The 26,154-nt window shown below is 55.8% G+C and overlaps 8 protein-coding genes across 8 annotated transcripts; 4 read left to right on the top strand and 4 right to left on the bottom strand.

The window, feature by feature from the left end:
• Window positions 1-588: 588 nt before the first annotated feature.
• On the bottom strand, window positions 589-4,792 carry BU25DRAFT_494656 (beta and beta-prime subunits of DNA dependent RNA-polymerase). Its single transcript, XM_033711792.1, has 2 exons — window positions 1,078-4,792; window positions 589-1,021 (listed from the first exon to the last, which is right to left on the bottom strand). The coding sequence occupies exons 1-2, from the start codon at window positions 4,695-4,697 to the stop codon at window positions 856-858; spliced, it is 3,786 nt and encodes a 1,261-aa protein (XP_033557202.1). The 5' UTR covers window positions 4,698-4,792; the 3' UTR covers window positions 589-855.
• Window positions 4,793-5,071: 279 nt separating this feature from the next.
• On the bottom strand, window positions 5,072-6,383 carry BU25DRAFT_414774 (zinc-binding alcohol dehydrogenase-like protein). The gene is made up of 3 exons (XM_033707380.1): window positions 6,208-6,383; window positions 5,761-6,160; window positions 5,072-5,715 (listed from the first exon to the last, which is right to left on the bottom strand). The coding sequence occupies exons 1-3, from the start codon at window positions 6,238-6,240 to the stop codon at window positions 5,129-5,131; spliced, it is 1,020 nt and encodes a 339-aa protein (XP_033557203.1). The 5' UTR covers window positions 6,241-6,383; the 3' UTR covers window positions 5,072-5,128.
• A 263-nt stretch (window positions 6,384-6,646) lies between these two features.
• BU25DRAFT_200065 (uncharacterized protein) lies at window positions 6,647-8,421 on the top strand. The gene is made up of 3 exons (XM_033701092.1): window positions 6,647-7,239; window positions 7,288-7,410; window positions 7,459-8,421. The coding sequence occupies exons 1-3, from the start codon at window positions 6,781-6,783 to the stop codon at window positions 8,320-8,322; spliced, it is 1,446 nt and encodes a 481-aa protein (XP_033557204.1). The 5' UTR covers window positions 6,647-6,780; the 3' UTR covers window positions 8,323-8,421.
• A 1,058-nt stretch (window positions 8,422-9,479) lies between these two features.
• BU25DRAFT_442855 (kelch repeat protein) lies at window positions 9,480-12,178 on the bottom strand. Its single transcript, XM_033709327.1, has 2 exons — window positions 11,541-12,178; window positions 9,480-11,493 (listed from the first exon to the last, which is right to left on the bottom strand). Exons 1-2 carry the CDS (start codon window positions 11,929-11,931, stop codon window positions 9,725-9,727), a joined length of 2,160 nt encoding a protein of 719 aa, XP_033557205.1. The 5' UTR covers window positions 11,932-12,178; the 3' UTR covers window positions 9,480-9,724.
• Window positions 12,179-12,430: 252 nt separating this feature from the next.
• Window positions 12,431-14,901, top strand: BU25DRAFT_451669 (meiosis-specific APC/C activator protein AMA1). The gene is made up of 2 exons (XM_033709766.1): window positions 12,431-12,591; window positions 12,646-14,901. The coding sequence occupies exon 2, from the start codon at window positions 12,664-12,666 to the stop codon at window positions 14,458-14,460; it is 1,797 nt and encodes a 598-aa protein (XP_033557206.1). The 5' UTR covers window positions 12,431-12,591; window positions 12,646-12,663; the 3' UTR covers window positions 14,461-14,901.
• A 189-nt stretch (window positions 14,902-15,090) lies between these two features.
• On the top strand, window positions 15,091-17,051 carry BU25DRAFT_200110 (uncharacterized protein). The gene is made up of 2 exons (XM_033701093.1): window positions 15,091-15,430; window positions 15,495-17,051. The coding sequence occupies exons 1-2, from the start codon at window positions 15,095-15,097 to the stop codon at window positions 16,872-16,874; spliced, it is 1,716 nt and encodes a 571-aa protein (XP_033557207.1). The 5' UTR covers window positions 15,091-15,094; the 3' UTR covers window positions 16,875-17,051.
• An 892-nt stretch (window positions 17,052-17,943) lies between these two features.
• Window positions 17,944-19,355, bottom strand: BU25DRAFT_434498 (cutinase gene palindrome-binding protein; the record flags this gene model as incomplete). The annotated part of the gene is made up of 2 exons (XM_033708863.1): window positions 17,944-18,050; window positions 18,098-19,355. The coding sequence occupies 2 exons, from the start codon at window positions 19,353-19,355 to the stop codon at window positions 17,944-17,946; spliced, it is 1,365 nt and encodes a 454-aa protein (XP_033557208.1).
• A 411-nt stretch (window positions 19,356-19,766) lies between these two features.
• On the top strand, window positions 19,767-23,477 carry BU25DRAFT_200177 (uncharacterized protein). Its single transcript, XM_033701094.1, has 3 exons — window positions 19,767-20,054; window positions 20,103-22,991; window positions 23,048-23,477. The coding sequence occupies exons 1-3, from the start codon at window positions 19,932-19,934 to the stop codon at window positions 23,105-23,107; spliced, it is 3,072 nt and encodes a 1,023-aa protein (XP_033557209.1). The 5' UTR covers window positions 19,767-19,931; the 3' UTR covers window positions 23,108-23,477.
• Window positions 23,478-26,154: the final 2,677 nt, after the last annotated feature.

The raw sequence follows: 26,154 nt of genomic DNA on the forward strand, positions 1-26,154 counted from the left end.
GCATGTATCGAGCTGCGAACGTGTAGGACAAACAACTTCGTCGACGTAGATTGAGCAGGTTTATCATCGGTTCCTCACCGGGCTCACACAGCAGGAAGCGAGCTGCAAGCCACACCGACGCGCGAGGAGGGGATGCAGGATCTTGCACACGGTAGGCAAGATTCACATCTTCGACGTGCAATGTGAGCACCATGTTGATGGGTTGTAGCCTGCTGATTATTCTACGGTTAAAGTGCAGGCTTGGAGCATGTGCGACTTGTTGCGTTGTGGCCCTTTTTCGACTCGACTCGACAATGCGCATGCAAACGCGGAAAGTGATGACTACCGCATCGCGTTACATACGACGCTCGGATTTGGACCGGTCGACTGTCGACGATCCGGAGTAAGCACACCCCAGGGGCCTTTCGAAGATGTTTTCCGATGGTGGCTGGGTTGTTGCCCTCAACGACAAGACCGCACGAAACAACGTGCAGCAGAAACTGTGTAAGCCCCACGTCACATGCAGACAGCGTCATGCGAGCAGTTCAGAGCAAGAGTGTGATGTGCAGACGATTATTCAGTCTCTATGTTTTGATATAAGTACACAAAAGGACTTTCCTGGTCTTCGTCCCTGTAGCAATGCAAAAAAATTCACAATCAGCGTCGTCCATAACCTTCTGGACTCCAAAACTCCATGCCATGCAATCATCCAACCCATCAAACAGGTTTTTTTGCAGTGTCATTCGATGCATTGCGATAGTCTCCACCGCCTGACGGTGTGAGCTGTCATTGCACACGTATTCCTTACGATGAAGATTCCCTGTTGTCGAAACTTTGCTCTGCAGGGCAGTAGTGGCCAATGATTTCGCCAGGCGCCTAGTCGCGGACGCTGAGGCCGGAGCGGGTCGTGAACATGCGGGTGGCGATGTTCATGGCGAGGAGTTCCTGGAAGAGGAGTTTGGCGGCGTAGGGGATTTGAATTTGGGAGATGCGGGTCTTGTTGTGGCACGGGCGGCATTCGTATTTGCCTTGCTTGAGTTGACTGTACCGATATTAGTTTTTGTTGCCAAGTACAATGTGGAAGAGGAGAGAACTTACGCAATAGGGGTCATCAGGCCACAGATGTCGCAAACGTGAACCGTGTACGCATCCGAGACCGTGAAGAGACGCTCCTTGAGGAAAGCAGCAGCACCGTGGGCAATCATACAATCACGTTCCATTTCTCCGAAACGCAGACCACCATCCCTAGCACGACCCTCGACAGGCTGGCGGGTAAGGATCTGGAGAGGACCACGGGCACGGGCGTGAATCTTGTCATCGACCATATGCCTCAGACGCTGGTAGTATGTAGGGCCCAAAAAGATCTGTGTGCGCATCTTTTTGCCAGTGTGTCCGTTGTACATGATCTCGAAACCACGCTTCTGGTACCCGGCCTCTTCGAGCAGCTCGGAGATCTGATCGACGGTGACGTCGGTGAAGGGTGTGGCATCGCCTTCTCGTCCGGTGATGGCACCGACCTTTGAGAGCAAACACTCGACCAAATGGGCAATTGTCATACGCGATGGAATGGCGTGTGGGTTGATGACGAGATCGGGGGTAACGCCATCCCTTGTGAAGGGCATGTCTTCGTGCCTGTATGTGATACCGATGGTTCCCTTCTGTCCGTGACGAGACGCGAACTTGTCACCGATCTGGGGTACCTTGGTCGTTCGTGTGCGGACCTTGACGAATCGCAGACCCTCGGTGTTCGTGGTGAAGAGAACTTGATCGACGATACCGTTCTCTGTGCTACGAAGAGGAGTCGACACATCACGCTTGGTGTGCAGTGATGTCTTCTGACCCATCTCCTGAGCATCAGCCGCGATAGGTGCTGTCTTACCGATGATGATGTCGTCACCAGAGACACGCACACCAGGCGCAACGACACCATCGTCATCGAGCTTGTCGTATGTTCCACCCTTCAGCCTCAATGTGTCGGCGCGGGTCGGCTTCTCGAATTGCTCCAAGACGTTGACACCAATGCGCTTCTCCTGCTCGGTGTATGCTCGGTAAAACAGCGATCTGAAAAGCCCACGATCGATACTGCTCTGGTTCATAATGACGGAATCTTCCTGGTTGTAACCGGAGTAACAGGCGATGGCGACAATGGCGTTCTGTCCAGCAGGCAGTTCGCGGAACTTGAGGTACTCCATGGATCGAGTTGTGGCGAGTGGCTTCTGGGGGTAGTAGAGGACGTTCATCATGGTCTCCATGCGCAGGGCGTAGTTTGTCAGAGCGACACCCATGGCTTGCTTACCCATAGCAGATTGGTATGTGTTACGAGGCGACTGATTGTGGTCAGGGAAAGGAATGATACTCGCACAGATACCAAGAATCATAGCAGGATGAATCTCGCAATGTGTGTAGGCGTGAATGCGAGGATCCGGCTTGGGCTTGATGCGCGCAAGACGGTCCTTTCCTTGTGGGTTGCGAGCATCTTGCGGGATGCCCATCTTCATGTCGCGCCACTCACCGAGATCCTCCGGCGACATGACAATCATGGCAGTCTCCTCTTCCTCTGCGTCGAGGTACTCGATGACACCATCTTGAATGAGACCCTTCCAGCCGTATGTGAGCTCGGTCTTCTCTTCTTCACCGACACCAGCGGCAGTCATTGCCTGCTGCTCTGCGATCAGCTTGTTGTAGTGTTCCTGGCTGAAGACGAGGTGGTTGCGGTTCGGCTTGCGGGCGTCGCTCTCCACGACGAACAGGGGCCTCATGACACGTCCAGCATCTGTGAAGATCTTGAACTCTCGGTCACGAATGTCACGAATCAAACTCATCTCGTAAGAGAGAGTTCCGTTTCGACGCAGCTCCTGCACAGTCGATACGAGCTGCTGTGCGTTGGAGTGCACACCCACCCATACACCGTTGACGAAGACCTTGGTGGCATCAGGGTTCTGGTTCTGGTCGTACTCCTCGAGAAGCTGCATGTTCCTCTGGCTCATGAAGTCGGAGATGGGCCCAGCATCGCTACCAACACTGACGTAGCACATGAGAGACAGGTTCTTGACCAGACCACAGGCTTGCCCTTCAGGTGTTTCGGCAGGGCAAACGAGGCCCCAATGACTGTTGTGCAACTGACGGGGCTTTGCGAGCTTGCCATCACGGCCAACGGGTGTGTTCGTTCGACGCAAATGGGATAATGTAGAGGCGTAAGTGTATCGGTTCAACACCTGTGAGACACCAGCCTTGGCAGAAGCGGCTTTCTTCTGGTCACCCCAGTTTCCCGTAGCGAGAGAGTACTTGAGACCGTTGGTGATGATGCTGGCCTTGACAGCCATCTGCACGTTGAAGTCTGTATTGTTCTCAACGCACCTCTGAAGGTACTTGTAGACATCCTTGGTCAACTTCAAGAAGAGAATGCGGAACAAGTTCGCAATCAGCGGGCCGGCAAGATCGAGACGCTTCTTGCCGAAGTGATCACGATCGTCCTCGTCTCGTCGGCCCAGAACACACTGCAGCATGCGGTGGATCATGTAGCCAAAGAAGTAGGCCTTGCGAGTGTCCTGGCCCTCCCTCTGCGAGATGTGGGGAAGGAACTCGCGCTGCATGATGTCTCGTGCGAACTTGAGACGCCTGTCCTTTGTACCCTGTGTTGCTCCACGCCTGGCGATGAAGTCAAGCGCGGACTCGCGGTCCTGTACCACGGAACCCTCCTCGACACTAGGCTTGAGCAGCTCCAGCATCTGGGTGTCTGTGCGATCGTACACGATGTGTCCAAGGATCTCCTCGTCCGAGACGATGCCGAGCGCGCGGAAGACGATGGCCATGGGCACATCAGCCTTGATGTATGGGAGTGTGGCGTAGGCGAACGGTCCAGGCATGCGCTTCCCGCTAGCGAGTGAGTTCTCAGCCCACTTGATGTTGAATGAGGAGATGAGGCGCGTGCCCTTCTCAACAGCACTTCGGATCTCGGCGATCCAGGGGATGGGGCCCTGCTTCTTCCGGAAGACCTGGACAATGTTCGCAGCGCTGCGCTCCTGTGCGATCAACACCTTCTCACTACCGTTGATGACGAAGTAGCCACCCTGGTCGTAGGGACACTCGTTGAGCCCAAAGAGCGCTTCGTCGTTCTGCCCCCGCAAGTGGCAGAGTTCTGACCGCAGCATGACGGGCAGCTTTCCGATGAAGACACGCGCAGACTCGTCGCTGTCCATCGGGATGTCCTCGCGGTCCCAGCGAATCTGGGTGACACCGCCTCCCTGTCCCTCCATCTCGTCGTCGTCGTCTTCGGCGGGCGCTGTGGTCTCGCGGGCGACCATGATCCGGTTCTCGATGTCTGCCAGCATGGCACCGGAGTAGGTGAGGTTGCGCAGACGTGCCTCGTGCGGGTAGAGCTGCACCGTTGTGCCATCGCCCTCGGTGTGTGTGGGGCGCGCCAGGTACACGCGTCCGAACTTGATCTCGTAGCGGCGCTTGATGATGGGATCCACGTCCTCGTCGGGGTTGTAGGGCGTGTTCTGCTCGAGGATCACGCTGCCGTTCTCCTTCACTATGTCTTGTATTGTGTTGCGCGTGAACTCGTCGTACGAATCCAACTGCTGCGAGACCAGGCCCTTGGTGTCGAAGAAAGAGCTGATGACGGCCCAGCAGTCCTCGGAGGTGATGGCTCCATCCTCCTCGTCCTCGTACTCGTCCTCCTCCATCGCGAAGTCGTCCACGTAGTCGGTCGACATGTTGGCGTCAGGGGATATTACAACGCAAGACGCGCGGGCCGACGGGGTATTAAGAGGGGGGTGAGTGGGTGCGGACGTGCGGTCGGGGAGTGTCGTGCTCCTTGTCTTGTTCGCGACGGGCGGCGACTGCCTCAGAGAACCACGGAAACACTAGCGCGATTTTGTCTTGGCGCAGCAGCAGCCCTCTTCCACTCCTCGACACGTCTTCCACCACAGCCTGGACCTTGGTGCAGAACACGATCAGCTGAAGGCCTCCAGGCCGTGTTGTGACAAGAACACCGCTGCCCGTACGGCAGTGCACAAGGTTGTAGGCGTGAAGGCCTGCGCATTGCCATCCACTGTAGCGCATCAGCGAAACGCGAAGAAGGCTATGGCATGGATGCTCGATTTGGCATTCGGTACGTGCAAGGCCAACTCAACGCTCCCACAGCCTAGATCTTACTCTGCCCTTCCTGCGGAACCTTGACAACTACCTTGCCCCAGCTGTCTCGACCGCCCAGTGCCTTCAATGCAGCTGGCACACTCTCCAGCCCAACGTACTCGGTGTCTGTGTAGCAGGTACCCCTGTACTTGCCCTCTCGCACCAACTCGAAGATGCCGTCCCACACCCTGTCGACCATCTCAGGCTCGTGGACCGTATACATGCCCCAGTGCAAGCCAACGACACTGACGTTCTTCAGCAAGATGCGGTTGGTGGCCATCTTCTCGATATCACCAGCAGCGAATCCAACGACCAGCAGCCTGCCATTCCACGCTGTGCACTTCATGGACTGTGCGATAAGACCAACAGGGTCGTACACAATATCGACGCCGCGGCCCTTGGGGGTCAGCTTCTTGACCTGCTCAGGCCAGTCTGGCTTGCGGTAGTCGACGGCATAATCGGCGCCGAATTTGCGGGCGATATCCTGCTTGTGCTGCGTGCCCGCGGTCGCGATGACAGTTGCGCCGAAAGCCTTCGCGATCTGTACTGCTGCGAGACCGACACCGCCGGCAGCTGCGTGGACAAGCACCCAGTCGCCTGCAAAAGTCAGCGATAACATTTGCGGGTGGGGGCAGTACGTACCTTTTTTGATGTTGGCCCTGGTGACCAACCCAGCGTAACTGGTAGGCGCAGTCACGAACATGCCCGCTGCCTCAGCGAAGCTCCAGCCCTCAGGCACGCCCTTCAGTCGCTCTTCCGTGCATGCAACATGTGTAGCATATCCACCTTGGCTTGCGCCAAAGACCCTGTCGCCAACCTTGTACAGCGGTGTTCGGCCGCCCGGCAATGACGAGGGAGCCTTCGCGACTATGCCAGAGAACTCCGAGCCTGCGATCCATGGGAAAGGCGGCTGGTGCTGGTACTTGCCGCGAATCTGCAGCAGGTCGAAGAAGTTGGTTGCGGAAGCATGGATGGCGACCAGGTATTCATTGTCTTTGGGCACAGGGTCTGGAAACGACTGGACCCTGAGGTCTTCTGGACCCTGGCAATGTCAGTCGGTGGCAGGTTGAAGGATCGTGGATGCCATACCTTGACATATTCCTTGATCTGGATGCCCTTCATGTTTATCAATCAATCAATCAATCAGTCAATCAATCAATCCGGTTGGGCTGCGCTTAGCGACAGTGGATGCAGTAGCCAGAATCAGTCTGGCCTCGAGCAGCGTAGAAGAAAAGAACTAGAGTTGTGGCAGGTCTTCGTTGTACCGCCGCCCGGAAGGGGACGATGCCCTCCGCAAGATGCCTCGGTTGAAGCTTACTCGTCTGCCCTACCGCGACCTCCACACCGTGGCCTCCACACCGCGCCTGCCCCACCCTCGACGCTAAACGGCTAGCGGTGGCAGTGACGACTTTGGTCCGTTGCGGTCTTTCCAGTTCTGCGGCTTTCTATATCTGCGTTCGAGCTCAGCGCAGCCTACAGACCTCTCTTCCCTCTCATCATACCCCCTCTAGACACGTTTATTACTACGTAGCTCACTGCAAGCTCTTCTTACACCAGACTCGCTATCGAATCACCCCACAAAGCTTCTCGATCGCTGCACGTTACTCCGCCGCTGCACGCTACTCCGTCGCTGCACGCTACTCCATCGCTACATATACAAACATGGCTGACGGCGCCACCGCTTCCGCTGAGGAGGGCCAGGTCACCTTCAACGTCAAGGCCGCCAATGACCGGAAGCACGTCCTCACGCTGCCCACCACTACCACAGTCGCCGATCTGAAGGCCAAGCTGTCGTCATCGGAATACGCAGACATCCCCGCCGAGCGCCAACGTCTGATATACTCCGGCCGCGTGCTGAGGGACCCGGATACACTTGGCGGTGTCAAGGTCAAGGACGGCCACACAATCCACTTGGTCAAGGGCGCCGCCAGCAATGCACGACAGAACCCAGCAAACCAAGGCACAACAAGCACCTCTAGCGGTACCGGCACACCGACGCCGCAGGTACCCGCCAACATCGCCGCAGGCACAGGGAATAACCCTCTCGCTGGCCTGACGGGTGCGCGCTATGCTGGCTTCCACGGCCTGCCCTCGATGGACACGTTCGGCGCTGATGGAGGGGTATGTTCTACTCTGTTCGCATTAGTGGGGTTTGCTAACATGGTGTAGATGGGCCCGCCGCCTGACCCAGATGCTATGCTCGAGATGATGGACAACCCCATGTTCCTGTCGCAGATGAACGAGGCCATGAACAACCCTGCCGTCGTCGACATGATGATGCAGAGCCCCATGGTATGTGTCAGCGTGCAGTGGTGCATACTGCTTGCTGACAGGTGATAGATTCGCGACAACCCAATGCTTCAGCAGATGCTCCGCAACCCCGAGATGCGCCGGATGATGTTCAGTCCCGAGATGATGCGCATGCAGCTACAGATGCAGCGTAGCATGAACGGGACCGGCGGCAGCGGCGGCGGCGCCATGGCGGCTCCGGGCACTACAGACAACACACCACAGCCGGGATCAACGACGGCAGGCGGCGGTGCAAACGCAACCCCACACCAGCAGAACACTGCAGGCGCGGCGAACCCTTTTGCAGCCTTTGGCGGTGCCGGCACGGGTGCCAACGCCAACGCCAACCCATTCGCCAGCCTTTTCGCAGGAGGCGCCAACCCGTTCGCTCCACAGACTCAAGGCCAGGGCAACACCAACACCAACACCTCTGGTGCCGACTCGGCACAGGACGCACAGAATGCTTCTTCCGCACCACCCAATCCCTTTGGCAACCTGTTCGGTGGAGCAGAAGGCGGTCAGCCTAACCCAATCGCAGATGCGGCGCGCAACATCATGCAAAACCCACAGGCAATGCAGCAGATGATGCAGATGATGGGCGGCGGCGCTGGCGGTCCAGGTGCCAACCCTTTCGGTGCTTTTGGTCAGAACCCGGGCGTCGGAACTGGCGATGCTGGCTCACAGCAGGCAAATCCTTTTGCAGCTCTGTTTGGCCCCGGCGGTGGTTTTGGAGGCGGTTTCGGCGGGCCACCTGCGCCTGCAGACAACCGCCCACCAGAGGAGGTCTACGAATCTCAGCTTAGGCAGCTAAACGAGATGGGCTTCTACGAGTTCGACCGCAATGTCTCGGCCTTGCGCAGGAGTGGAGGCAACGTCCAGGGTGCCATCGAGTACCTACTCAACGGCGGATCGTAGATTGGCCCCGTCCTGGATCGAATGCGCCTTGAGCAACATGAGCCCCAACCGCCACCGCAAACGCAATCGATACCAGAACCCGAACCGCGATACGTGCAAATGGAAGGAGAGCCATTCTATAGACAGATTGAGGTTATCGATCAACAGACCGAGGTCTTTGACTTAGCGAGGCGACTGGGCGTCGAGGAAGAGCAGGCACTATATCCGTAGGAGGACTTTGGGAACGATCTTGACAGCATTGCAGACACTTACGACGAAGATGATGAGGATGATTGGTCTTCTGAGGATACTGTATGTGGAGAGGAGGGATGTTACCTCGACGGCGTGTACTATGTCTACCCAAAGGCAGTGTGATAGACTCTGACTTGCGAGCGAGACAATAATTAGCATAGCGTAATATATCATTGAACAAGTGTGTATGTATACCTTGTGCGATACCATGGGTCCGTAACAGGCTTCAGATTTCAGATCCCACAAAGCCTCCTATCGCAAACTGTGCTACGCGTTCTCCGCCGCGCACACAAGTGAGACTATGACCAAGATGGATTACTTCTTGGCCGTGCCGCCGATCCCCTTTACAAGCACTCGCCTGACAAGCATGAACGGCCCAGCCCGCATCGACTCAGAACAGGACTGAGGATTAAGCCTATTGGCAGCATCTTCGGGTTCGTGCACCGCCCGATCAAGATCTCATTTGTACGGACCCAGCATCCAGGAGCACCTTTCCCCGGAGCTCACAGCTGTCGGATGCTCGCTATGCAAGCTGCACGATGGAACGAGCAGGCAAGCAAGAAGCAAAATTCCCTTTCCGTCAAAGACGTGTTCCCTTTCAGTCGTCGTGCCCGCTGCTGGTGCGGTGGGAAGCTCTGAAATCCCAAAGGTGTGCGGGGCTGCAGCTTCTAACACACTTTGCACAACCTGTGAAGGTTCGGGACGGCTGCAACGCCATGTTCTTGACCGCGGTCGGTTTCGGATGGTGGGATCGTAGATGGCGAAGCAGGCTAGTGTGTAGTGAAGATCGTCGAGTTCCACGGTGATGTTCATTCACTGGGTTTTACAGAGACCTTTCGCGAACCCTATTCTCCTCAGGGACGTTTAGTGTTTCCATCTCTTCAGAGCAGACATGACGAGTCACTAGTAGAGAGCAAAGGCTATGTCATTCAGAGACGGAGTATAAAGCGCGGACTACTTGCACCTGTCGATACTGCTCAGTCCAAGAGCACACTATCCAAACTCCCACGAAATGCGTCGTTCACGCTAATAACAAATTCGTTCCCTCCAGTAAGCAACCAAGCGCCGCGCGAAATGCTATCGTCAAATAGAAAACCTCCTCAAGGGGGCTCTCGATGCCCTACCATGTCTGCAACTCGTTCAATCCTTCGCGTATGGCCTGTCGGTCCCCCTAGTTGACATCCATTCCGTCATCCTCCACATCCTCGTCCCCTTCCTCTTCACCTGCAGTGAGCACTCCAGCGCTGCCCAAGCTCCTCTTACGATTACTCGCGACACCGAAGCGGCTCTGACCAAGCAGCTCCAGTTCCTCAGCACCAACGACACGCGACTCCGGCGTAGCCTCATTACAGAGCTCGATCAGACTGCCTGCAGGCAGGCTCTTGAAGCCCGCCGTGCGAACGATGCGACCGAAGTTCTGCAGGCAGAAGGATGCTGCTCGCTGTTTCAGCCAGTCCTCGCCTGCAGTGGCAGCGCGCTCCCAGATGATTGCTGCATGTTCTATGTCCAGCTCCCTTGCGAGGCGGTTGACGCATAGTAGGCGGAGCCGCGGCATGTCGTAGATGTTGGCCATGACGAGCATACCAGCTACATCAGGAAGAGTAGGGCCGTTCGACGGGTTTGGTGCGATGCTGTCGGTGTAGAGGTAGAATAAGAAGGCGCGGACTGCCGAGTATGGTTCTGGAATGTGCATCTTCTTAGAGTGAAACTCGGACATCTGGGCCGCCCACAACCTAGCGAAGTGCGGCCATCGTGCGTGCAGGATGAACTTGTGGACGTGGATCGGCCGCGAGACAGGTGTTCCGTCGGTCGATGGCTCTATACCAACATCGTCATCGTCATCAGCGTCGGCGGTAATGACGAAGTCTGCGCCACTGCCAGTCTCTGGTGCCTGGTCGAAAGTCATAGACAGATCTGCACCGATACCGGTAAGATGCGAGGAGACGTTGGCGTCTGACGCCGGCATGGTTTTTGATCGTGCATCAGAAGCAAGCTCGTTGCCCAAGACACCGAACTTGCGCAGATCAATAGCAAGGACATCGCTAAGGTACTCGCTGTTCTGCGTCCCATCAGCTGTCGTTTCAACAGGGCTACCCAGCAGCCAAGCGTGCGTGCCTTCGGGGTTGGTTGTGCAATAGTGCCAGCGGTAGTTGGGGCTATACAGATCCTTGCCATCTGCGATCTTCTGCCAACGAAGAGTGTCAAGTTCCAGACTAGAAAGGCTCGTTTCGCAGTTGAGCTCTGCGGGGGTGACGAAGTCGAGTAGACAACCAGATGAAAAGACATGGAAATGCGTGCCAGACGCTTGTGATGGTAAATTTGGACTCGAATGGAACTTGAGTGACGAGATAGAACCAGGTGCGACATATGGCGACCTGTGAGAGCTCATGCCGTGGTAAGACTGCACGCTCGAGTTTGCGGTATAGCCGGTACTACCGGTCGCAGTAAGATGTCCTGAGGCGGGTGCTTGGAACCGTTGTCGCGAAGATGTAAGTTGGCGTTCACCAGTTCCGTACTTCATGGCACTGTCGAACTCAGGGCTGCCACGCAGATCAAGCCACCAAATCTCATTGTTCTTCTCCAGATCGTCATTGATACCGCCAAAGATCCAGATACGGCCATTCGAGATCCAGCTGGCGTGGTCGTATCGCGGTACGAAGCGCCATGAACGCGACCACGTCCATGTCTTGAGATCGAGATAGCAAATGTCGTCTAGAACGCTATCATGTCCTGTCTGGCCACCGCTGATGTACAGCTTGTCATCGTAGATTACCGCAGAATGACGAGCACGTCCGCGCGGTATAACGCCGTGCAGCTCGGGCTGCGTCCAATGCGCCGTCTTAAGGTCGAATACTATAACGTCGGCGAGGTGCTGGCGATGCTCATTCTCTCCGCCAAAGACCAGGAGCTTGCTCCCCTGCCAGAGGCATGCTGTGTGGCCTGCATGCGATTAATTACTACACAAGGCTCGACTGCGGTCGACTTACCCATACGCACTCCAGGGATATCGCCATAGTTGTCGACGAGGTTCCATTGGCGCGTGACCAAGTTCAGACGCAAGACGTGATTATAAACTTCATCCGTGAATTGGTCGAACCCTCCGAAAGCGTAGATTTGGTCGTCGCCGACATATGTAACGGATGCATTCACGAGGCAGGCAGGCTTGGCACCAATTGTGGAGATCATTTTGGGTTTGTAGCCATCTCCAAGCGACTTGCGGCTGCGCACCGGGCTCGCAGACATGAGGAAGGTGTTGTTGGAGGAGGCACCGCTGCCGGGCAGGGCGGTGAGTGCGGTTGATGGGGACGGGGTGGAGACGGCGGCGGGGTTGGGAGTGGTCAAGGGAAGGGCAGCAGTGGGAGCGATTGTGTGTGCCATGGGTTGGGTAGTAGGGTAGTGAACGGGAAGTGGATACACATATGGGGCCCTTCAGCGCAGGGTTAGCCTTTGTCCAGAGGTGAAATATTCGAAGATTGAGGCTGACGGCTCTGATACCGGCCGGCAGAAACAGGCGGTGAAAGGCCAGTGCCAGAAGCGCCGAGCCAGTCAACGGGCAGCAGCGAGCCGCTCCCAGCCTCTCACGATGAGCTCCGGCAAGAACAGGGCATAGCACGATAAGCAGCATGGGCAGCAGTTTTATTGCTTTCGCGCAGTTCACGCACTTGTCACTCTGCGTTGCCTGAGGAGCAGGTCGCACCATCTGCGGCGGCCAGGCCACGCATGCTCACCTGGGCTGCAGGCGCACGGTTGCGGGTGAGGTCATCGCCTGGACAGCCATGTTCGAGGGTCTGGTCGAGCTGTCGCCCCGTCAACGCCTGCCGTAAACAAAGCCTTTTTAAGGAAGCAGCCACCTGCTCGACTGCCATCTCTGCCATACCACACTACCTCTCCATCTCTCTGCCTGCTTGTCTCCCAGACAAGCTACGCAACATTACCTTCCAATCAATACTTCAGAGCATCGATTACAAAAGCATCGATTACAAAAGCATCTAATACTAATTTTACCAACCTACAGCAGCATAACCCAAAAACCATACTGTATGAGGAGTGCCCCACTTTTTACATGCATGCATTCGTCTGACAGTACTCCAGCAAGAAATCTTCGCAGTCATGGCCAGCCCAGCGGTCCTGACTCCGGTCAAGAACCGCAACTCAGTCTTCTCCACCCGTGCCGCTGGCGGACGGATGCCATTGACTCCTTCTCCCCGCACACCCAAGACACAGACTCCCGATGCGCAGGCGCACGAGTCGATTCATGGCGGAAATCTCATGGCCCGTTTCCAGCGTTCCATCTCCAAGAGCCAGAAGCCTTCTCCCAAGTCAAACATCGCCCGCGTCAACTCGCCACGGAGACTAGAGCTCGGTGTATCTGAATGGTCGCTCACAGGAACCGCAACCGTTACTGCGAAGGCAAAGGCACCCGCAGTTGTCAAGACAAAGAAGGAGCCTGCTGTTCGCGCACGCCCAACCAAGACTCGCATCACCTACAACTCCGCTGACCGATTCATCCCCAACCGGACGGCCAGCGACGCCATTGCTACGGTTGGCTCTGGCAAGATTGACCGCGAGTCGCGGCCCAAGTCCAGCTCCAAGGCCGAGGGTTCCACAGTACTTGCTAACGCCGCGAGTGCATTCGACCTTGGTGGTCGTGGGTCGGAGGAGGACGTCACCCTTGCACTGGAGGGCCTGAACCTCGGAGAGGACGAGGAGGAGAGCCAGCCCAAGGCGAAGCCTGCCCCAGAGACAGTCGCGTACCAGTCAACACTCGCCTCAGCATGTGGCATCAACCAAAACCAGCGCATTCTTGCATTCAAGCCTGCCCCACCAGAGTCATCAAAGCCTATCGACCTCCGATCGCAGTACAACCGCCCTCTCAAGCCCACCAGCGGCATCAACGCACAGAGCCGTCGTCGCATTCCTTCAGCACCCGAGCGCGTTCTCGATGCTCCTGGCCTTGTCGACGACTACTACCTCAACCTGCTCGACTGGTCCTCTGGCAACCAGGTCGCCATTGGTCTTGAGCGTTCCGTCTACGTGTGGTCTGCCGACTCTGGTTCCGTCTCCTCGCTCTTCGAGTGCTCTGCCGATACCTACATCTCTTCTGTGAAGTGGTCTGGCGACGGTGCCTACGTCGGTGTCGGACTCGGCACAGGTGAGGTGCAGATCTGGGACGTGGAAGAGCAGACCAAGCTCCGCAGCATGTTCGGCCACGAGACCCGTGTTGGTGTCATGGGCTGGAACAAGCACATCCTCTCCACCGGTGCCCGCTCCGGTCTCGTCTACAACCACGATGTCCGCATCGCCCAGCACAAGGTCGCCGAGCTCGTCTCTCACACTGGTGAGGTCTGCGGTCTTGAGTGGCGTGCCGACGGTGCACAGCTCGCAACGGGCGCCAACGACAACCTGGTCTCGATCTGGGATGCGCGTTCTCTCGCTGCGCCCAAGTTCACCAAGACCAACCACCGTGCTGCCGTCAAGGCTGTCTCCTGGTGCCCCTGGCAGTCCAACCTCCTCGCTACCGGCGGTGGCTCCAACGATCGTCAGATCTACTTCTGGAACACCACCACTGGTGCTCGCGTCAACCACATTGCCACCGACTCCCAGGTCACCAGCTTGCGATGGAGCACTCACTACAAGGAGATCGTCAGCAGCGGCGGATTCCCTGACAACAGCCTCAGCATCTGGAGTTACCCCACCGGTGTCAAGAACATGGAGATTCCCGCCCACGAGTCTCGTGTCCTCCACAGCTGCCTCAGCCCGGACGGTCAGATGCTGGCCACCGCTGCTGCCGACGAGTCCCTCAAGTTCTGGAAGATCTTCGAGAAGAAGCCTGGTCAGCCTTCCGTCGCTGCCGCAGGCGCCGTCTCGACCAAGCCCAGCGCTACCAAGCAGATGACCATCCGCTAAGTCTGTATCGTGTGGTGAAAGAGCGTGAAGAGGGAAGAAGCAGTGGGCTCACCTGCCACTATCAACATCCAGCACAGTCATCGTCCTCGACCATGCCACTGCTGCGACCAACAATACCGGCTTGCGCAACGGAGCCAGTATCACCCCGACTCTACGCGCAACGGTAAGTTGGTAAGTATCACATCTTGTTTGGGTATGTGACGCGTTCCAATACTGGAACTCCACATCTACCCTCGGATCAGTCAACTGGGTTCAGTGACTCGGCGAGGCGTTCTCGAAGCATTGCACGGCGTCAAATCAGCATTTCGAGCGTGCTTGCTACATCAAGTTCATGAGTTACGATATGATACCCACCCAGCCATCGAGGGAGCTTTTGGTACAATTTTTGGAGTCTATTGGGATCAGTCGTCATAGCATTATCAATCAAACACTCAAACATGCTACTTCTTTTTCACAATTGCATCATGTTACAACTTCCAAGACTAACGTGCAGGTCGTGGAGGTAGTCAAGGCGTTGAACAGAGGAAGGTGCTAAAGAAAAACGAACCAGCAATCACGTGCGCACGCGTCCGCGCGGCGCGTCACGTCATAGCTCCGACTACCTCCACGCTTCTTCCCGCACGCCTTCCCCACCATGCCTACGACGATGTCGCCGGAGGAATATCAGGAGCTCGGCCGCCGCTACTACAAGCGCAAGCAGCTCGACAAAGCCCTAGAAACCTTCAATGATGCCATCAACGCAACGCCCACGCTCAGCCTGCACGACTACCGCGCCGCGTGCTATGACAAGCTCGGAGACTACAATGCCGCCGTGAAGGATGGACGCGCCATGATCAAGCTGGACAAGCAAGATGTTCGGGGCTATCTGCGCACTACCAGTGTCTTGGAGAAGTCTGGGAAGCCTGAGATTGCGCTTGGGATCTACAAATACGGCATGAAGAACGTCCCGGTGGAGGATAAGAACTTTAAGGTGGGTGCGCAAACATCTGAAGGCCTCCAGGATGCACTGAAAGGCTTATGTTGGCACACCGCAGCTTCTCCAACAGCTTCACGATAAGCTCGCCCGCAAGCTCTCGCCCGCCAAAGCCGTCGATCCATTCACTATCCTCCCCGTCGAAATCGCCGAGATGATCGTCGAATACCTCACCTTTCAGAACATGCTCAACTGCATGCGCATTAGCAGAGGATGGCGTGACTATCTCCAGAAGCTGCCTCGCCTGTGGCTGCACCTCGACATGTCGGAGGCAAAGAGACCTGTTCCTCGCAGCTTTGTCGACAAAGCAGTCCGTCGCTCACAGTATCGCCTCGAGCGGCTCACATTGCACCGATTCCAGCATATGGACGTGGTGCAGAATATTGTGCGAGCATGTAAGAGCCTGGAGGACATCAGCATACTATCGCTGCCCCTAAAGACTGCAGAATCGCTGATAGGCATCGTGCAATCGTCGCACAACCTTAAGCGCATCACCATCCACTCTGATATAACGACGAATACCTCCACGCAGATATTACGCTTTGGACCAAGCCTGGAGACAGTCGACTACAGATCACTGCAGACGTATCGGTATCAGGCAGATTGGACAGGCCCATTTCCAAATCTCAAGTACCTGCGGGTTACTACGCCGATGTGTCCGAGTACGCTACAGCTAGACCTAGCCCAGCTTTTCGCACTGACTACCTCCCTGCGTACCCTTGTTTTGACAGACATGACGGGATCGCTCCCCGATAACCTCCAGCATCTGCCGCTGAAGACCCTCACTCTCAAGCGCGTCGGACTCAGCAGACTCCCTATCCTTCCCTCCACACTGGAGCACCTAACCGTCGAAGTCTCGACACAAACCAGCGTTGGAGCGTATCAACCTGAAGCTCTGGCCAGCTCCCTTCCTAAACTAACACACCTCACTCTCTCCGGCCTCTCCGGCTTCAACGCTGACTTCTTCTCCGACCTCCTCGACCTCCACCACTCCGACGTCCACCCTAGCAACTTCGAACACCCCAAACGCATGACCGGCACGCCGCTCCAGCACCTCTCCCTCGCCGGCACCCTCGACCCAGACGACCGCGGCCTCTTCCGCGCACCCGCCCACGTACTATCTACCTCCCCACGCATCCTCACACCAAGCCTCTCCTCCCTCACCCTCCACGACCTCCCCGTCAACGACGACGAAATCGAAGCCTTCCTCACCCACCCAACGGGCCTGACTGCCATCGACCTGTCCGGATTGAAGGTCACAGGCGCTAGTATCAAGATGTTGACTGATGGCCTGCGCACACTGAAGGCTGTCAGGGTGGACAATTGTGCGGCGATTGTGGGCAGGGATGCAATTGCTTATGCGGAGAGGAGGGGTGTGAGTGTTCAATGCGCAACGGGTTCTGCGCTGACCGGGAAGGGGCGGAGGGTCAGAGAAGGGTGATGCCAAACGTAACTAGGGTACTATGGATTTCGAAACAGAGTGTTACAAAATCAATTGGGTGAATGCCTCCAGCCCTGTGTCGAGGACTGAGGATTGCGAAGGGTTTCCAATTTCGCTGCTCTGGACCTCACCCTCGAGGCAGCCAGAACCACCAACTCTCAACCAACACCCTAGAGGCCTCTCGCACAGCAAGTGTACACCACAGAAACATCCCTCGTCTCCCCCCCCCCTAGTCTCCTTTTCCTTTTCTCATTTCGTCTCCCACGTCATCACGTATCCCTCCGCTCAGCTCTTTTCCCAAGACAAGTTGCTTGTCGAATTCCGCAACGTGAACTACAGTACGAGAGATGTAGGATGGAGAACTGCTACCCTAGGAGGTCGGTCAGCAAGTTCTGTAGCTGCCTGTCGTCGGTGCGAGAGACAGGCTTCGTGGCGTGTGAAGGTGCGGTCGAAGGCAGTCGTGGCGTAGAGGTCGAATTGCGAACAGGAGAAATAACGATACCCGAATTGAGGCCATGGGTAGGGATGTTTAAATGTTAGTATCGATGTGGAGTGCGGAACGATCAAACTGTGCGTGTCAAGTCCCAGACGAGGATGTTGGTGGTCTTGGAGGTCCTCGGTATTGATATGGGGGTCGTTGGGGTGTGTCGAGATTGCAGTGTGTTGATTGAAAAGATGAACCTGCCAAGTGCGTGCGGATATCAAGCGACAGTGTCTTCGGTGCACTTTTCGTGCTCCTAAGCCTTGGTATATGGTTCTCGGTACCGTTTAGATCCCTACATGGTGAAGTTTGATCCGTGGTTCACTACCAGTGGTTCTACACAATCGACCAGAAGCGGGGTATTCAAAGATCTTATGGTGTTGTGCTGGTACTACTACTAACCGTCAGTGAAGTTATGGTATCATCAACTCATCTCACCTCTACACGTAAGCTAACCGACCCAAACGACCAGTGCCCATGCTGACATGCCATACCCTGAACGCCAGTGCCAATGACCTCTCCTCGTAGCCCTTTCCAATCCTGTAAACGCCATTTTGTCTCAAAAGCAGATCCACGTGGCAACTGCGCCTAGCTGCTACCGGTACTCTGGCGCATGAGCAGGCCCGGTGTCGAGGCGGCGTGCTGGCCGGGAGTATTCGAGTTCGCCTTTTTCTTTTCTTTCTTCGCCCACCGCACTGTGCCTCGTCAGCAAATGTTCAGGAATTCGGCAAGGCCCACTTACATCCACACGCATTGCATAATGTTTTTGGCCCATTAGGCCCCTTCCTCCATTCTGGTGAGTCCAGCGTACCACAGTCAGTACACACGTATTCATCCGCAAGTTTCAACTTCTTCTTCTTATCTGAAGTGCCTCTCCCGTCTCGGTCCAACGAGATCTGTATCCCGGCATCGCCTCTAATGAGCATTGGGCTTGCATCTCCCGTACTGATACCCTGTGACCGCTCGCCGTCTCGGTACCGCAGCCCCGTCAGCATCTCGATCGTCTCCAGATGGTTTGCGCCTTCGTAGCGCGCCATCTTGTCGCTGATGTTCTCTGTCCGGCTCGCTGCCAATACTTCGTCGAGGTTCTGCCGTGTGAGCGCCGTACTCGATATGCTGGGCTTTGCAGGCGGCGGCATTTGCGCGTATGAGGCGACGTCGCTGGCATGGACGCTCTGTGAGACTGCTGACTCCGTGGGCACGCCAGACTGGCTCTGGGCGTCCTTCTTCGACCATTCCTCCTGCTCCTCCTGCTCTTCGCGCTTCAGCTCGGCGATGCGTTTGGTGAGGCGTTCGTTCTCGATCTTGTGCTCGAGGAAGGAGTCGAGAAGGGCGGCGTTCTTGGTGGGGTAGGGCCGAGCCATGATGAAGAAGCCGCGGCAGTTGAGGGCATTTGGGGGCGCGAAGGAGCTGAGATCGTTGGAGAGGTGAGGGTGGCCATGGGACTCGAAGATGGTCCATGTCTCGTCGGCTTTGCGGAAGCGGTAGAAGAAGCGCATGGAGTTGCCGGAGGCGATGCTCTCGTTGAACTCCTTGACGAATATGCCAATGTCCTCCGGGTGGATGAAGTCATTGATGAAGCGGCCCGCGAGCTGGTTCGGGTCCCAGCCGGTGAGCGTCTTGCACGACGGTGAGACGTAGAGGATGCGGCCATTGGGCGTCAGGATGTGCAGTAGGTCGCGCAGCTCTTCCAGGACGCGCTGCGACCAGTTCCGCCGCTTGGTGAACTCGGTCAGCGTACTGCCAGAGGGATTCATGCTGGGCGCGCCGAAGCCTGTGGGAAGCGGCCCTGCGCCGGCGCCCGTCATGCTGCTGACAGGGCCCATGGAGAGGGAGAGGCCGTTGCGGGCGCCGCCGGGGGTGCTGCTCGTGGGCAGGCTGGGCTGCTGCAGCGCCTGCGCCTGCGACATGAACGGCGTGTACCCGCCGTTGTTCACGCTGCCCGCGTCGTCCATGGCCAGCGACAGGTCCATGTCCACGGGCATCACATTGCTGTCCATCAGGGGCAGCTGCAGGCCATGGAAGTCCGCGACGCTGCTGTGGCCGGGCGGTGCCGTGCTGTGGAGCGCCTGGTTCACTTGTGTTGGGATTTGTGGAAAGTGCCCGCTCATCTGCCTTCGCATCAGCCTCAGGTCTCAACATGTGGGGGCCCTGCACAACGCGCGCGCGGGGGCTTGTAGGGGCCTCGCGCTGGATTTACCTCAGCATCGCCATTTTGGTACATGCCTAAGGCTGTCTGCTGTATGCCTCGGAATACCCGGCACACATGCGATGATTTGCGTAGGGTTGCTCGGATTCGAGACTGCTCATAGGGGCGGCATAACTCTCCGTGGTCCTGAAGATACGCATGCTGTTAGATTTGCACTAGGCGTTATGACGGCACCGCGTGATTCTGTTGACGCTGACGCTTGGCTGAATTGGGGCACTGACAGGTCACGTGGAAGCGCGAAAGGCAGACGCGTTAGGCAGACGCGCCTTTTCTCCGTGACGATCATCAACGCATCTTCGCCCGACATCAGCTGCGCGAGGGCGCTCACTCAACGACCCAACGAGAGAGCGCAGCCCACACCGCCGTCATGTCGAAAATCGACCGCATGATGATCCAGGGCATCCGCTCCTTTGGGCCAGAGAAAGGAGAGACTATTGTCTTCACCACCCCGCTCACGCTCATTGTCGGCTGGAACGGCTCGGGAAAGACAGTGCGTACGCTGCAGTGGCCGAAAGCAATGTGACTGACACGTGCCCAGACGATCATCGAATCGCTGAGATATGCAACAACAGGTGACTTTCCACCAAACAGCAAGACAGGCGGTGCTTTCATTCATGACCCCAAGCTGCGCAACGAGAAAGAGCTGTTGGCGCAGGTCAAGCTGTCTTTCCGCTCAACCTCGGGTGTCCGCATGGTCGCTACCCGCAACCTGCAAGTCACCGTCAAGAAGAATGCACGCAGCCAGAAGACTCTGGAGGGGTCGTTGCTCATGCTGAAAGACGGCGAGAAGCACTCCATCTCCACTCGTGTTGCCGAGCTGGACCAGATCATCCCCCAATACCTTGGTGTGTCCAAGGCCATCCTCGACAATGTCATCTTCTGCCATCAAGAAGAGAGCCTGTGGCCATTGGGTGACGCTAAGACCCTGAAGACGAAGTTCGATGAGATCTTCGAGGCGCTGAAGTACACAAAAGCCATCGAAAACATCAAGATGATTCGCAAGGAACGGAGCAACGAGCTTGGCCAACTGAAGATTATCGAAGCAAACGCAAAGGAGGATAAAGACCGAGCTGGGAAGAGCGAGAAGCGACAAGCCGCGCTCTTCGACGAGATCGAGGAACTCCGTGGCGAGTATGAGAAGGTGGACGGAGAGTGCACAGAGGCGCAGCAGAAGGCCAACGAGGCCTACAACCATGCGGCAAGATTCGAACAGATTGTGGCACAGCTGAACGGCAAGCGCATCACTTTCAACGCCAACAAAGACAGCGTCGATGCTTTACAAGACAACCTGAAGCAGATGGCCGAGTCAGACAACGAGCTGCAAGAGATGTTGGATCAGTACGAGGAGAGGATCGCGACATATGTTACTCAGCAAGATGAGTTTCGCCAACAGTATGGTGACCTCAAGGACGAGCTGCAGCAAAGCCGGAACTCGCTTGGTGCGAAGCAGGGCGAGATCGGCAAGTACGAAGCGCAGAAAGAGCAGCACGATCGTCAGCTTCAACAGCGCGAGAACCTCATCAAAGAGACTGCCAAACGCCATAGCATCCGTGGCTACGATTACGAGATAACCGACAAGCACATCTCGGACTTCCAGCAGGTCCTAGGCAAGATGTCTCGTGACCAAAACAAGACACTCGATCGCGTTCGAGAAGACACGCAGCGTGAGCTCCGCGAAGCGCAGAACGATCTCAACCAGCTTAATACACGCAAGTCCAACCTAAGCCAGAGCAAAGAATCTGCGCGAACAGCGATCACAGGCAACGACAAGCGTATTTCGGATCTACAACGGTCAATGAACCAGATCAAGGCCGACGAAGGTAATGAAGCCATCCTGCAGGACAAGAAGCGCGAGACCGAGGAGCGTCTGGGCAATGCGAACTCGGACACAGCTTCTGGTCGCTTCGATGAGCGAATACAGGAAGCGTCGGAGACTGTACGGACACTAGAGGATAAGAAGGAGCGACTGACCGCGGAGCTTGGAGATGCCACAAAGCAGGCTCGTGAATCAGCGTCCATCGACTATACACGGAACGAACTGCAAGGACAGCAGCACAGCCTTGAGAAGATGAAGAAGGTTCACAATAAGCGCATCTCTCAGCTAGTCGACTCTGACTGGGATCCATTGACACTGGAGACCACTTTCCAGAGCGTGCTCTCACAGAAAACCAGCAAAGTCAAAGAAGCAACGTCACGACGTGATATCGCACAAACAAAGCTAGACAACGTCAACTTCCAAATGTCAAGTCTGGAATCACAGGTCAAGAAAAAGCGATCAGAGTTGCAGCAGTACGAGCAAACCGTAAAGGGGGCCATCCAGAAGGACGACATCTCCGACTTCGATGAGACATTGCAGCAGCTTGAAGATGACTACGACGCTACATCTACGGACAAGGCAAAGTTCGAGGCGCAAATTGAGTACATGCGACAGTGTTTAATGACCGCGGAGCGTGATAACACATGCCGGCTGTGTGCCAGAGCCCTTCACGACGATAGATCTCAACAATTCACCACTGCTGGCTTCATCGACAAATTGAACAGGATCATCGAGAAAGCTGAGATCAACATGCAGGGAGACAATGCCGAGGAGCTGCTAGCTGAACTTGAAGCTGCTCGCAATGCTAAACCCAGCTACGAGTTGGCCATCCGCTTACGCGACACTGAAATTCCCGCACTACAGAAAGATCTCGCAAAGTTGTCGACAGAGCGTGACGGTGCCAACAAGCAACTAGAAGATCAAGATGCTGTCATCCACGATCTGGAGGTAGAGAGGCAGGACGTAGAGTCTCTTTCAAGAGACGTTCAGACTATTGTCCACAACTACAACGAGATCATCAAACTCGAGGCGCAGGTCAAGGATCTGACCCAGAAGCAGAAGACCGCTGGATTGTCGAGAGGCATTGATGCTGTCCAAGCAGACTTGAAGAAGGTGACCGACGAAAGCAGGAATGCTAGAAACGCCCTGGACCAGCTCACATCCGAGCGAGACAAGTCACGAAACCTCATCGCAACTCTGGAGATCAGAATCCGCGATATCAACGTTGATCTGAACAACGCACAGTCAAAGTTGAAGGAGAAGCGTGCACTAGCTGACCGAATCGAGGAGCTGAAGACCGAGAACAACAAACAGCGCGAGACCATGCGCGGCTTCGACAAAGAAGTTGAGAGCCTTGTTCCTGAGATTGAGCAGACTCAGTACAACTACGATGAAATCAATCGTCGAGGCAACGAGAAGGTTCAGCGCGCACATGATGAAGCTTCGAAGCTCTCTGACAGCGTTCGCCAACTCACTCAGGCCGATCGCGAGATCAACGCCTACATCGACCGCGGCGGCCCACAACAGCTTGCACGCACACACCGAGACATCGAAAATCTGCAAGGCGAAATCGCTCGCATCGAGTCCGAAATGATGGAAGTCACGCGCAAGGTAAAGAAAATCGAAGATACAATGCGCGACACCGAAATGACCAAACGCTCCATCAGCGACAACCTCCGCTACCGCAAAGCCAAACGTGCCCTGGAGACTCTTCAAATAGAAATTGAAAAGCTCGAAGAACACGGCGCCGAGCGCGATAAAGACCACTACGAACGCGAAGCCCAGTACTGGGACACACGGTACCACCAGCTCAACACTTCGAAAACCTCGGTCGAGCGCGACATGAAGAACAAAGACGACCAGCTCACCGAGCTCATGGAAGAATACAAGTCACTCTACGAAAACGCAGCATCCAGCTACCGCGAAGCGCACATCAAAGTCGAAACGACAAAAGCCGCCATCGAAGACCTCGGCCGCTACGCCAGCGCCCTCGACAAAGCAATCATCCAGTACCACGCGCTCAAGATGGAGGAAATCAACCGCATCATCGCCGAGCTGTGGCGCAACGCCTACCAAGGCACCGACGTGGACACGATCCGGATCGCGGGCGACTCCGAAGCCAAAGGCAATCGCTCCTACAACTACCGCGTCGTCATGGTCAAGCAGGACACCGAGATGGACATGCGGGGGCGCTGCTCGGCGGGCCAGAAGGTGCTCGCGTCTATCGTTATTCGGCTTGCGCTTGCGGAGTGCTTTGGCACGAATTGCGGCTTGATTGCGCTGGATGAGCCGACGACGAATCTGGATCAGCAGAATATTCAGGGGTTGGCGCAGAGTTTGAGTCAGATTATTCAGATGCGACGCAAGCAGGCGAATTTCCAGCTCCTGGTTATCACGCACGATGAGCAATTTCTCAGGGAGATGAATTGTGCGGATTATACCGACGTGTATTGGCGCGTGGGCAGGGATGCGAGTCAGGAAAGTTTTATTGAGAGGCAGAATATTGCGGAGGTTTCATAGTGAGGTCGCCAACGGAGGGACTGCGATGGTAGTTACGAGGTTTCAGGGCACTTGTGGGCTTCACTGGGGCATCGAGCGGGTGCGGAATATGAGTAAGACTTAATGATATGTAAATGCTATACGACAGCTCTTGTTACTTTTCTCTTCTAGAGGACCACAGTGTCTGTCTCGTCGTCTAAATCCTAATTGGTTTGTACAGTGCTATGGCCCTAAGTCGCCACACTCGTTCAGAGGCTCGATTCTAGGTCGTCCACTGCTCAAGGGAAGGAACTCCGATGCGACACCCAGGTCCATTTGCATCCTGTCTACGCACCATTGCGGAATGACGGCCACCACAAGCATGCTTGCGGTAAGCGTAGCATGGAGGACCCGCGCGTGGGCAAAGTCGAGCCATGATATGTTTGTCTTTGGTAGTGGAGACAATTGTTGTCGGTCCTCTTGTCGACGTTGTTCCAAAGTGTTCAGTCCCGCCTGGAGACTGTGGCTTGTAGTACGACTCTGGTCTGGGGGCCTGGTCTGTCGCAGAAGATGAAGAGATGGCAGGACTAGTTTGGGATGAGTTTGGGCCCCTTTTGCACCTTAGGGTTAGGTTGGGTTGGTGTTGCGACACTTCGATGCCGACTGCAGCGAGCATACTAGTGGCCGTCGAAGCAAGAGACTTGAGCGTGGAGAGCTGTCAAGATATGGCATATTTATCTTCAGATATTACCAAAGCCCTTGCGAACTGTGCGAATGTCGAGTCCCGGTGTTGATATGGCCTTGTGCAGGGGGTTTGTTTCCCGGTGAGCTGTGAAAAGCCCCTTTTCTGGCGAGCTAGTGTGTTGCTGCCAACTTTGGGTGGCCCCCCACTACGAAGAGGGGTATTTATGGTCGTCTTCTTGGAGCCGACAGATGGAGATGACACGTAGGTGCGCGAATTCCTCGTGCATCAGAGGGGTGGTACCATGCCAATTAAGATGGCAATGCAACGAAGCCAGCTATCTGGGGCCTGAGTACGTAGCTGAGCTTGATCTCTTCTCCAGACCCGTGTTGTTGGCGTTCCTAGATCTGATTTGAGATGGTGTGGTGTTGCAGGAAAGAGCGCCTATATTCGGTGTTGGTCTCTGATTTGGTGGCTTGCTGAGGAACGCCAATTTGCAGCTCCAGGCGCGGCTGAGCAAGTGCAAGCGTGCAGAAGCAGTTGTAACCACCTACGGGAGAAAACCAGTTCGTTGTAGACGTGTAACTCGAGGATATGAGTTGCTGTTTCAACTGCGACCATATCGACCGATGGTCAACCCCAAACCGAGTCCGAGTGCGAGGCCTAGCACTACAGTAGTAATGAGTCCGCCGATGAGGACCTTGCTGTGAAGAGACCGTCTGCGTGCCGCTGAGCGTTCCAGGTCATATGTCAATTGCGCTGATGTAGATCGATCAGTAGATCGCCTACCCAGCATCTCCTTGTCTGTGGCTTGCTTGTCCATCATAATAGTCTTGTTGCGGGATTTGAGGGATGGAGAAGTGAAGTCTGGGTCAGGGAGCAAGATGTATAACAGTGCTCGGATAAATCGGCATGTGACGCGGCCCGTTTGCACCTTGTGTGCCTTGCGTTCCGTAGCAGATGACACAAGAAAAGACCTCACCTATCGAAGTATCTGGACATCTCCGCTTCTCATAAGACAAGACGAACGGCGAACGGAAAGACGGATGGCGTTGTAATTGACGGCGACTGCACGGAGGAGATGATCTTCGACGCTCGGTGCGCGTGTGGGACTTGATACGAGGTCAATAAAGACTGCAATCAAGAGGTTGGGAGAATTGCGATGTTGAAGTATCCGGAGAACAGTTAGTCCCTCAGATGTTCTTGATATGTGGCTGTGCGATCATGAGGCTCAACCTCCAGCCTCCCATTTGATCTGCGAGAGTGCACAGACCAACATCCTAAGCTTTTCAGCCTCTTCGGCGAGATGCCGATGTGTTGCGAGCGAACCGAACTCTGAAACTGCCATCTCGTCGTTGGACAGGCTTCTTAGGGGATGCAGCTGAGTCTCTCTCATTTTTCATTCGCGCCGCTTCTCATATATATCTGTCAGCATCTTCCAGTGCACGCTCTTGTACTTGTGGAGGGTCATGACTCCCTAGGTCATCATCTCCGGCTACAAATCAGCATCGCCGAAGGCGGCCAGACTTCTCCGGACACCAACCATCGTTCTCCGGGACGAGCCTTCAGAGAACTTGCCGGGAATAACAGAAATAGCGTCCGGCAGCGCGACCA

This window comes from Macroventuria anomochaeta, assembly GCF_010093625.1.
Source record: "Macroventuria anomochaeta strain CBS 525.71 unplaced genomic scaffold BU25scaffold_40, whole genome shotgun sequence".
Lineage (NCBI taxonomy): Eukaryota > Fungi > Ascomycota > Dothideomycetes > Pleosporales > Didymellaceae > Macroventuria > Macroventuria anomochaeta.